General features: G+C 52.5%; 1 protein-coding gene across 1 annotated transcript; it reads right to left on the bottom strand.

Annotated features, from left to right (window-relative positions):
• Positions 1-1,798: 1,798 nt before the first annotated feature.
• Positions 1,799-4,527, bottom strand: Phlda2 (pleckstrin homology like domain family A member 2). Its single transcript, XM_027408849.2, has 2 exons — positions 2,360-4,527; positions 1,799-2,100 (listed from the first exon to the last, which is right to left on the bottom strand). Coding segments are annotated over exons 1-2 (423 nt in total). The 5' UTR covers positions 2,782-4,527; the 3' UTR covers positions 1,799-2,099.
• Positions 4,528-11,999: the final 7,472 nt, after the last annotated feature.

Here is an 11,999-nt window from a genome sequence, read left to right as displayed (position 1 = left end):
ACATCCCCGGTGACAGGGGCTAGGTTCTCCTCCTGAGACCAAGCAGCCAACTCCAGTGGGCTTATTTGAAAGAAGCTGTTAGAACTTAGAATCTGGGCTGAAGAGAGATGGCTCAGCACTTAGGATCACTTGCAGAGGACCCAGTTCAATTCATAGCATCCACATAAAGGCTAATGGCCATCTATTACTCTAGTTCCAAGGGATCTGATGCTCTTTTTTTGACTTCCATGGGCTCTGGGCACACATGTGGTGCACATACATACATGTGGGGGGGGGGACACCTTAGCTGGGCATAATGGCGCATGCCTTTAATCCCACCAGGCAGAGTTCGAGGCCAGCCTGGTCTACAAAGTGAATCCCAGCACAGTCAATGATACACAGAGAAACTCTGTCTAGAAACAAACAAAATTCCCCCAAACAAAAAACAAACAAGCAAAAACTTAAAATCCTTAAACCTCAGAATCCCACAGTCTAGCCACACTCCACCTACCACCTCAGGACACAGCATCCACTTAAACCCTACCAGGAACAAGGGGCTCATCACCTGAACTTGGTCATGTGGTCATGTGAGGATCTGTGGGATGAGGTCTTAAACAAATGGGACAGAAGGGTCTCCTGGGACCCTGCTGATGACTTCTGCTCTTAGAAAAGGTCCTCCTCTATTTGCTTTAAGAGAGAAATTCTGCTGGGCGGTGGTGGCGCCTGCCTTTAACCCCAGCACTTGGTAGGCAGAGGCAGGCGGATCTCTGTGAGTTCGAGACCAGCCTGGTCTACAAGAGCTAGTTCCAGGACAGCCTCCAAAGCCACAGAGAAACCCTGTCTCAAAAACCCGAGAGAGAGAGAGAGAGAGAGAGAGAGAGAGAGAGAGAGAGAGAGAAACTCTTGTAAGAAAAAACAATTCTAGCACCCAAGACTTCCTAAGGAGAAAGGGGAGCCCCTCCCAGTCCTGGCTTCCAAGGCCAATCTGGGAGGCATTCCCATAGCCAGAGAGGCCCAGGGAGGATGATACCCTGCTTGGGCAGTGACTCAGTGTCACTCTACCTTTTTGGACTTGTCCTCCAGCAAAAAGCTTCAGGGAAGGGCTACACCTCTGTCTCAGGCCCTACCACCTGGCTGCCTGCCTACTGGACACAAATTTTTGAGCCCCTTACAAAGAACACAGCCAGGTGAGGAGTGTGAGGTAACACCTGGCAAGTGACTCAAGAAGTGGGGTAGAAGTAGGACAGGTGTCCTGTGAGCCCCCAGGCTTCACACCAGTGTCACAGCTCTGGGTCCCACTGTTGCATCCCTGGAGACAGCCAGGCCTGCCTCCCATTTGTGACAAAAGATGGACGCAGTGTGCTAGTCCTGTTGCTAGACACGGAACAGGAGGACTGGCAGCTGGACTCTCAAGTCACTGTGGTCCAGTGATGGGGGTTGTCAAGGAGCAAATAGTCAACTGCCCTTTGAATCAGCTGCTGGACAGGTGGTGTGTGGGTGGGAGATGACAATGAGGGCTGCCACCCTAGTGGACAGAGAAACTACTCAGGTGTCCAGGAGATGCTAGTTAGTGAGTGAACTCTGAGGAAGCATGGCCACCAGCCCTATCCTCCCCAAGCCACACCCAGGAGCAAAAGGTAGCCAAGCCACACCCGGAGTACTTCCTGACCTGGAGAGGCTGTGAACCCCACTAGCAGGTGACAATTCATTCAAAGGCAATTTGAATGGTTCCTGGGATGTGGAGAGGGAATGACACTGGATGGGAGACCCTTTCACTCCCTCCCTTACACACACACACACACACACACACACACACACACACACCAGCAGGAACTACACGAACCACACAAGTTTTAAAAAAGAGAAATGGCATTGTTTATTTGGAATGAAAATACAGTATAAAAAATATTAAGACGGAACGGTGGGTTGACAGTGGACGACCATCAAAATAAATACAGTCCAATAAGTTAGCGCGCCCGCACAGCGGGGCGAGGCTCAGCAAGCACGGGAAAATCTTGGGCGAAGAGCAGCGGCGTCGCCCGGGGCATCTGCTGGGCTCCTGGGATCCTGTTTGACGCGGCCGCGTGGGTTGGTTCCCGGCTCGACTGGTCCCGTGCGTCTCTGTGGAGAGAAGACTGAGTCAGGAGCTGTCCTAGAGAGGGTCTGGGTGCAGTCTGTAAGTCTCCAAGTGGGGGGCGAAATACTGCCTTACGTCCCAGGTCCCCTCTCCAAAGCGTCTTCAAGGAGCTAGGATCCCCGTATCCTCCCCGGTAGCATTTGAAATCCAAGTTTCCCCCCAATGGGCCGCATGACCCGCATCCACAAACACACACATCTCCATTCCCGGTATTGGGACAGCGCGGGCGAGCGCAGCACTCACCACGGACTCAGGGCGCGCTGCTCCGGGGACTCCGGCTCCTCCTCCGCTTCAGACGCGGCGCGCTGAAAACGGTGGCGGCGGAAACCTTCCACCGCTCGACGGTTTTGGTAGTCGATCAGGGCCAGGGTGATGGACGCGTTCCAGCAGCTCTCGCCGGTGCAGCGGAAGTCGATCTCCTTGAAGTCGGTGGTGACGATGGTGAAGTACACGTACTTGCGGGTGTGCTCCACGCAGTCCACCTTGAGGATGGAATGGAAGCGCAGCTCCTTAGCGCGCTCGCTGGTGCCGGAGAAGAGGCGCAGGCTGTCGTCGGTGAGCACTCCGCGCTTCTTCTTCCAGAGCTGGAACAGGCTGTCGCTTCGCTTCTCCAGCTCCCCTTCACGAAGAATCTCTCCGGGGGTCATCGTGAGTTTCGAAGCCATTGCGAAAGGATGTATCGAATGCGCTCGCTGGTTCTGCTGCCGGCCGCAGCATGGGCCTTATAAGGACTCCTCCCCACGTCCTAGACACGCCCCGGAGCCGGGCACTCTCCTGCCTAGGCAAGCTCTTGGGGCTGCCCCCACCGACCGCCCCGGGCTGCCCCCTACCCACTGCCTGGGGCTACCGCTTATCGGAGGCTGGAGGGGGTAGGGGGGCTGCTCGGCGCCTCTCTGATGGGCGCCCCGAGCCTCCCCTCCAGCCCCAAAGTGCCAGCTGCCTGTTGGAGTAACTCTAGGTCCCCTCCCCGGCCGGGGGCTGGCGCCGCCTGCCTAGGAATGCACAGCAGCGGCCCCAGCTCGCTGTGACTCACTGGCGGGAAAGACCCAGGCAGCGCCCCCACCCCTAGACCGGACCCCAGCGCCCAGAGTTCCACTCACTGAGAGACCCAAGGCTCCTGCTTCACGAGGGTCACGGACCCAGGGATTCTTTCCCAGCCCCGGCAGCCGTCTCCTCCCAACTTGGGCGCGCATCCAAAGGCCACCCACTAGACCTTCTTGGGAAGTGGCCCTGCCCCAAAGGGCTTTATTACCCGTATTGCTCCCCGGAGTTGTGCCTAGAAGGAGTACTCTGAGTTTCTTTTCCCTTCTGTAAAATGGAACAATGACCTTTATTAGGTTAAGCAGTGAGGAAAGGGAATGGGTGTATAACACCCCGCAATGCTCAGCCATGTGAACAGCAGGAAGAAGCCTGCTCCTTCCTGAGCCGTTTGTGTGCCACAATCTTGGCGACAGACACCTCGGGCTGCAACCCTACAACCCCGATTTGCAGAAAGCTCAGAGGGGGCTAGCAAAGCTATCCTGGAGAATGTGGGGACCAACCTAGGGGCCAGGGGCGGCGGGGGCGGCTGAGTCATCGCCTTTCAGTGCACGGTTTTATTTACCCTCTGCCTTTAAAGGTTTAATAGCAGCAGGAAACGGACGCTGTTCCTCCAAGGTTCCCAGGGATGGGGGAGGGGCTGGCCGAGGGACCCCTGAGAGTCGACCACCGGTGTGGGATGGGGAGCGGGGTCCTGGGGTGATATGGGGGAGCAGCAAGGAAACACCCCTGGCTGCTGGAGAACTAGACACCCGACGTCTAGGCCAGCTGGCTCCCAGTAAAAACATCGGTGCCTCCATTTAAACAACTAAAATTAAAACTGACAGCCAGCCTAAAAGTCCAGTTCGGCGACCTGCTGTGATTCTGAGGCAGGTATATCCCGCAATGAGGAGGCTGAGGCAAGAATGGCCAATCTAGGTCAGTCTGGATTTTATAGTGAGTTCAAGACTACCCAGAGATGCATAGCAAAAAATGAGGGGGCCCGAGAGATGGCTCAGCAGTTAAGAGAGCTTGCTGTTTTTTAGAGGACCTAAATTTGGTTTCTGCTTCCAGTTGGGTGGCTCATAAACATCCACCCAGCTCCAGGGAACATGTCCCCTTCTCCTGCCCCTCCCCCCTACCACAACACACAGATGCATATACATTAAAGTAAAAATAAAAATAAACTTGGGACTGGCCCAAAGGGCTCAAGGGTTAAGAATACCTGTTGCTTTTTCAGACCCCCTTGGGTTTGTTTGCCAGAACCCATAGGGTGGCTTACATCCATAATCCCATGGGGGATGTCCTCTTTTGACTTCCTCAGGCACCAGGCACCCATGCTGTACACATGTATGTGTGCAGGCAATGCACTCAAACACATAAATGAACTAAATATAAACTTTTTAAAAATATAAGCCAGGTGGTGGAAGCACGTGCCTTTAATCCCAGCACTCAGGGAGGCAAATGCAGGTGGATCTCTGGGAGTTCGAGGCCAGCTTGGTTGGTCTACAAAGTGAGTTTCAGGAAAGCCAGAGCTACACAGAGAAAACTTGTCTCAAAAACCAAAAGAAAAAAATTTAAAATATAAACAACAAAAAAGAGAGAGCTGGTGCTGGGCGTTGGTGGCACACGCCTTTAATCCCAGCACTCGGGAGGCAGAGGCAGGCGGATCTCTGTGAGTTCGAAGCCAACCTGGTCTCCAGAGCAAGTGCCAAGATAGGCTCCAAAGCTACACAGAGATACTCTGTCTCAAAAAAACAAAGGGGGGGGGACTGGCAAGATGGCTCAGTGGTTAGAGGCACTTGCTCTCAATCTTTTTTTTTTTTTTTTTTTTTTTGGTTTTCGAGACAGGGTTTCTCTGTGGCTTTGGAGGCTGTCCTGGTACTAGCTCTTGTAGACCAGGCTGGTCTCGAACTCACAGAGATCCTTCTGCCTCTACCTCTGGAGTGCTGGGACTAAAGGCGTGTGCCACCACCGCCCAGCACTTGCTCTCAATCCTGATGGCTTGAATTTAATCCCTGGTATTAACATGGTGGAGGAAGAGAACCCAAGTCCCTCATATTTTCCTCTGACTTTTGTGCATGAATGCACACACACACACACACACACACACACACACACACACACGCGGGGGGGGGGGAGATCAAAATAGTATTAAAAATCTTTTAAAATAAAGAAATGAACAAAGAAATCCTGGACCCACCCACTGACTGTCACCGTGGTCCACAAGCCCCAATGCACACAGACCCCTGCCCTTCAGGGTCCCTGACGAAAAAATGGGATTTACAAGCTCTGCCCAGGGCCCTGAGGGGTGTGTGGTAGAGCAGGAGGGTTCAGGATTCCTCTGGAAGAGGACAGCAACAATAGAGATAGGTAAGCAGTCAGCCAGTCCTTCCTGCCTCAGATGAGAGCAACCCAGAAGGTGGATGGGAGGGTGCTTTTGGGACCCTTGGGTAAGATAGTTAGTGAGTCCACGCTGAAAACATCCCAGCTGACTAGCCAATGTCAGGCTGAAAGAATTCCTAGAAAGCGCCAGCTCTCCCTGTGTCCTTTCCCCAGGCTGCTTAGCCATATGGTGGCCTGCGCTGCTGCTGCCGCCGCCCCATGTGCTTCCAGTAGGCAAGAAAGCCCAAGGCAAGAAAGAGGCCACTCTAGAAAGTGCAAGTTAGAAAAGAAACTAACTGCAGCTGCCCTGGATCCGCACTCCCATCATGCTCTGTTCTCTGTGTTCCATGCAGCTCAATGGAGCTCTTGCTCCAGGCCTCACAGACATTTGGTGTTGCTCCTTGTGAGCATAGGGGTGGAGATCTGGTACTTATGGGGATCTTGGAAGGGTCCCCCGAAGATCATGGAGGGCCTTTTGCTATCCTAGTATTAGGTACTATGTACCCAGCTTCCACCACCATTCCAGAGATCCAAACAGAATATTCTAATGTGCATCACTGGAGAAGAAACAGGTTCAAGGGACAGAGGGCCTGGATGACCCCAAGGGCAGAGGAGAAGGGTGAGCACTTAAAGCCCAGGGTGGGGACACATGATCGAGGCTGTAACTCAGCCATCCAGCTCCTTTCTACCCAGAAGCCCTGCTGCTCTCTGGAAGTTAGAAATGACCCAGTGAGCCGGGCATTGGTGGTACATGCCTTTAATCCCAGCACTCAGGAGGCAGATCTCTGTGAGTTTGAGGCCAGCCTGGTCTACAGAGCGAGTTCCAGGATAAGCTCCAAAACAATACAGAAACCCTGTCTAGAAAAACAAAACAAAACAACAACAACAAAAATGACCCAGTAGGCAGGGCCCCAAATGGGGAAAGAAGTGGGGAAGGGAACTGGGAAGCTTGGTACAGGACACAGAAAGACTTGTGTCTGTTGTTCTCTTGTGGGCTTCCTGTCCAAACAGTCCAGGCCCTTCAGAAAAGGTCAAAACTGGGTGTGAGGTACAACAGCTTCTGGTGAACTGCTGTCCAGATGAGCAGAGCTGACATTAGACTAACTTTAGCCAAGAACATTAGACCTTCTGTCAGCAGAGAGCCCTAGGCTGGTCAGTTGACAGTTGTTGGATACCCTGTGGTCTAGCATGGCCAAGTCAATAAGAACTCAGTTGGTACCTTGGACTGTGCTCTTGGGTAGGTGCAGACTTTCTTAGTGACATACTAGGGAACACCTACCCTATACAGGTACTCATAAAGAGCAGTGCTATGTCAGGGTCACACTCCATCCAGGAAGGTTCTATCCCCAAACCCCAGAGGTCATCTGAGTCCCCAGAGTAAGGGGATTGAGGTGCCTGTTTCTGTTTCTCAGACTTGGGGTCATCAGGAGGAAGCAAGCTCTGACTCAAGAGCCCAAGTGAGAGAGGCCTTGGCCTCGAGGATCTTTTTATTGTTTGTTAGTATGTTGAGATAGGGTCTCGTGCAGTCCAGGCTGGCTTTTAACTTGTATAGCAGAGGACAGCCCTCAACCTTTGATCATCCTGCCTCTACTTGTCAAGTGCTGGTACCACAGGTGTTCAGGACCACTCCTGATTTGATGCAGTGCAGATCAAACCCAGGGCTTTGATCATGCCAGGCAAGTGCTCTGCTAACTGAGCTACAGTCCCCAGGCCCCTCTGCTAATTCTTTCTTTCTCTTTCTTTTTCTTTGTTTTGCTTTTTGTTTTTTTGAGTCAGGGTTTCTCTGTGGCTTTGGAGGCTATCCTGGAACTAGCTCTTGTAGACCAGGCTGGTCTCGAACTCACAGAGATCGGCCTGCTCTGCCTCCCGAGTGCTGGGATTAAAGGTGTGCGCCACCACCGCCCGGCTCTTTCTTCATTTGTATTTGTCTATGTGTGTGCACAGGTGTGCCTGTGTCACAGCACATAGAGGTAAAAGGACAAGCTGCAGGAGTTTGTTGTCTCCTTCCACCATGGGTTCTGGGGACCAAATTCAGGGCATCAGACAAGCCCAGCAATTGCTTTTACTTGCTGAGCTGTCTTGCAGTTCCCCCCAATCTCCTTCCTGTAAATTCTTTTTAAACATTTTTTTTTTTAAATTAAGGGCTGGAGAGATGGGCCAGGGTTAAGTGCATAGTCTGCTTTTGCAGAGAAGCCAAGTTGGATTCTCAACATCTACAAAGCAGCTCCTAACTATCTGTAACTTCAGTTCTAGCACCCTCTTCTGGCCTCCTCAGGTACTGCATAAATGTGATGCACAGATGCATACGCAAGCACTCATACCACACAGAATCAAAATAAATAACTATTTTTTAAAGAACTTTAAGGAACTTTTAAAATTAATTTAATTAATTAGTTAATTGATTAAGGGGTGCTGGAAGTCAAACCCAGGGCCTTGTGTGCCAGTCAAGAGGGCTACCTTCTATTGAGATATACCTCAGGCCCTGCCACTTTTTTTTTTGGGGGGGGGGGGACAGGGTTTCTCTCTATAGCTTGGAGCCTGTCCTGGATCTTGCTTTGTAGAGCAGGCTGGCCTTAAACTCAGAGATCCACCTGCCTCTGCCTTAAATCTCAGCAACCGGAGGCAGAGGCAAGCTGATCTCTATGAGTTCAAGGCTTAGAAAAAAATATTTCTTAAAAGGGGGGACCTTCTGTAGTAGATCAGTACTTATCCCTAGCATAGGTGTGGACTTTGGGAGCCCATTCCACATAGAGGGATACTCCCTGAGCCAAGACACATGGGGGTGGGCCTGGGCCCTATCCCAAAGGACATGACAGACTCTGAAGACACCCTACAGAAGGCCTCACCCTCCCTGGGGAGCAGAAAGGGTATGTGATAGGTAGGGTTTTAGTTGGGGGGGGTGGTAGGGGAGGAGGGGAGGGAGAGGGAACTGGGATTGACATGTAAAACAATCTTGTTTCTAAATCAAATTTAAAAAATGGGGGAAAATTCACATAAAGGGGGGAGGGGTAGATATGAGAAAGCTAAACAAGTTAAAGTACTTGCCATTGAACCTGACGACAAACTGCAGAGCCCCAGAACCCACATGGTAGGAGGAGAAAACTGATTTCCTCTGATTTCCACATGTACACCCCACACACAAAATTAACCAATAAACAAAGAAATAAGTGATTAAAAAAAAAAGCCTGGTTCTATTGCACCAAGTGCCTGGAACCAGGAAAAACACCCCTTAACTTGGTGTGGGGAAGGTTCTGGGTTAGGGTTTCTCGGACAGGAGGGCAGCGTTGGGGGCTAAGCCTCTCACGCCAGTCAGCCTCACTCCTGGCCAAGTTTACTAATATTTATTGGGGCAGTATTCGGATTGACACAATATGAGCCTAAGGATCTGCTCACCCAGGCAGGTCACAGTGGGTTGTGTGTCCCCAAACTTCCAGAACACTCGCTGTCCTGCCCAGCTGCCTGGCCCCTTGGCACTGGAGCTGAGCTGTGTGAGGCTTTGGCTCAGCTGGGAGGAATGAGGCACCTCTTTGAAAATTTCCCCAATGAGGTCACCTCCTCGTAGAGGCCAGCTTGATAGGCACTTGCCCAACCAGCTAGGTGTGTCATGGAGCCTGTCAGGGACTGAATGTCACCCTCTTCCTGTGGGCTGTGAACTCACGGAGGCTTGTGGATGGCTGTCCTGCTCTCCTGCCTTCAATATTCTCCTCTTGCCACCTCAGGGATTGCTATGGTGTCTGAGGCTTGCCTCTCATCATGTGCAGGTCCTTGGGTGCACAGCAGAAGTCGGAATCTGATCCCACCTTGGAGCCCAAAGGCCCTAGTCTAGGACCTATGAGTTAGGTCAGCTCTGGATCCCCCTTCTCCCCAGCTACAGTCTAAGCAAAGAAAGAAGCCTGGGACAGAAGCTGATCTGCCTGCCCTACCTTGTTTCAGGTCTTTGCTGTCATCCTGGCCTCAACCTTCCAGAGTTGTCCTCAATGTCCCTGATTCCCATTTGTTGGAATGGAAAGCTGCAGGTACTGGCAACGCAGGCCAATGCTGCCACCTACAGTATCCTCTCTCCCCTTTCTATCATTCTTTCATTTTGTTTTTCCAGACAGTGTTTTTCTGTGTAGCCTCAGCTGTCCTGGAACTCACTCTGTAGACTAGGCTGGCCTCAAACTCACAGAGATCCACCTGCCTCTGCCTCCCAAGTGCTGGAGTCAAAGGTGTGTACTGCCACCGCCCAGCTTGCAGTCTCCTTTTGCTCTAAGTTCTCAAGGGCCCCTTCAGAAGCCATCAGCCCTGCAATGTAGCATGTGAAAACTGTCTGCCAGACCAGCCAGGGCACTCAGAAGGTGATTCTGAAGACAGTCAAAAGCTCGCTTGAGACATTCTTCAGCCAAAAGCATGGACCAGATGTAATGGTCTGCAAGAGCAAGACTCAGCTCCTTGATGTGCTGAGCTACACTGGTGGGCAGGGTGGAATAGACTTGCTGTTCTCTGTGGACATGGTACCTGTGAGGCTCGTAAGATGAGTCAATGCTGGCCAGGCCTGGAGAGCTGAGGGGACCTGCCTGCCTGACAGAAGAGGGAGGCAGAATCTCAGGAGTCCTGCCCTCCCCGGGCCTCCAGTCAAAGAGCTGAAGGAGCAACCGTGGACTCCCTATGGAAACAGAACTGAGAGGGGTCTGGGGGCATTCCTATCACAGGAGACACCATCTCACCTTAGCTATTCAAATGTTCCCAAACCAGGGTCTCTATGGTCACTTCTGTCCCCACTTCACCTGATATTTATGGGGTGCCCCTTGACTGAGTGGTGGCCCCCAAAGACATGCCCACTTCCTAATCTCCAGAACCTGAGAACATGACCTCATTGGCTAGAGATGTTTCCCAGGTGGCCAGAAATGCCATTCCTAGTGTCCAGGTGAAGGCTGAGGGCAGACAGCAGTGACGGCTGCAGACTAAGGGACACTGGGGACCCTTAGGGCCGGGACCAGAAGGAAGAACCCTCTGAAATCGGCAGGGAGCAAAGCCCCACCACATTTGTGGAACTGTTTTAAGCTCCCACACTGGGGAGTCATGTGACCAGCAGGTCTAAGGGTAGTCTGAGTGACCATGCCCAGGAGCAGTGCTTTCCAGGGCTGATGTTTTCAGGACTAGGGAGTTGTAGACATAAGTAACATTAGTGGGCATTTACATTCTGGGACAAGGGAGAAGGCTCACTGGTGCTCCTCAGATACTGGTGAGTGTGTGACAGAAGCACTGCCAGGGCCAGGGCCAGGCCCAAAGCCGAGGCAGGCTTTCCTGGCCTCACACACAAACTGTGCAGATACAGGATATGGAGGTGTTCGATGACCCTGGCATCCAGCTCATGGTTGCCTCTGTCCTGAGGTGTGCCTGGGGAGGCAGCTGGAGGAGCAGTCAGCACTGTAGGCCCCTGGGCTTCAGCAAAGGCAGGCTGAAGGCCCACTTGATGACTGACTCAGGGGCATCTTTACCTGATTACATATGCAAACACCCTCTTGCCACCTCTGCAAACCTGGGGGCTAGCTTGAGAGCTAGCCATCCCACACAGAATGGGCCTGGCCAGTGAGTAGCTCTTCACTACCCCTAAGCTTTACCCTCTGAGGTGATGCCCAGGGACGGGGCCCTTCCCCCACACAACAGAGCTGGGAATGGCTGGCCAGTGGGGTGGGGTTTGCTCAAGTTTCTGCATGTAATAGCCACAGAACCACCAACTCTCTGCTCCCCAGATGAACATGGATGGGGCTTGGGGGTGCCAGTCCAGTCAGAACTTGAGCAAGCTGAGACCCAAACGCATCCTCAGGCTTCCTGATGGCACCTTGCTGAAGGTGGCAGCTACCTGACAGGGAAAGCTGGCTGCTGTGGGCAGCAGCAGGGCTAGACACACTGGGGCCCTGAGAAGTGAGTTAACAGACACTGGAGTTGTTGAGGTACCAGATAGGGAGAATGTGATGTGTTCCGTGCACACATAGTGGGCTGTCATGGACAACATTCAGTCTCCACCTGTGGGAGACGAGTCAGCATGGCCAGGGAGCTGGCTGGCACAGTGGTTCCACCTAGGCACATGAAGGTGACTTGGCAGGTGTTTCCAGGCCTTATTCTTAAGCCATTGGTGACCAAGAACTGTCGTTAGTGGCCTGTGTGCCCTGGGCAGTGACTTCCTGTGGGTCCATGTTTGAAAATTGATTCCACATACTTGGGAAAGCAGGTCAGATGAACCCTAGAGTTCTGGAACACCTTGCCAGGCTAGTGCCAGCCGGTGGGTGGGGTCAGGCCAGTCTGGGGAGGATGTGTGGGTTCTGTCGGCAGAGGAAGGCCTGGCAGTCACTACTGGCTTTGAGAATGCCTGAGCCAAGATCCTCATTCACATTTGTGTAGGTGGCTGGCAGGAAGTCTGGAGCAATGCTGGAGACTGTTCTGTCAACCTGGCCCCTTTGCAAGCCAAGGTCTCCTCAGCAGGCTGGAACTAGAGGTG

Source organism: Cricetulus griseus, chromosome 3, assembly GCF_003668045.3.
Source record: "Cricetulus griseus strain 17A/GY chromosome 3, alternate assembly CriGri-PICRH-1.0, whole genome shotgun sequence".
Taxonomy (NCBI): Eukaryota; Metazoa; Chordata; class Mammalia; order Rodentia; family Cricetidae; genus Cricetulus; species Cricetulus griseus.
This window is presented reverse-complemented; position numbering and strand designations above follow the sequence as displayed.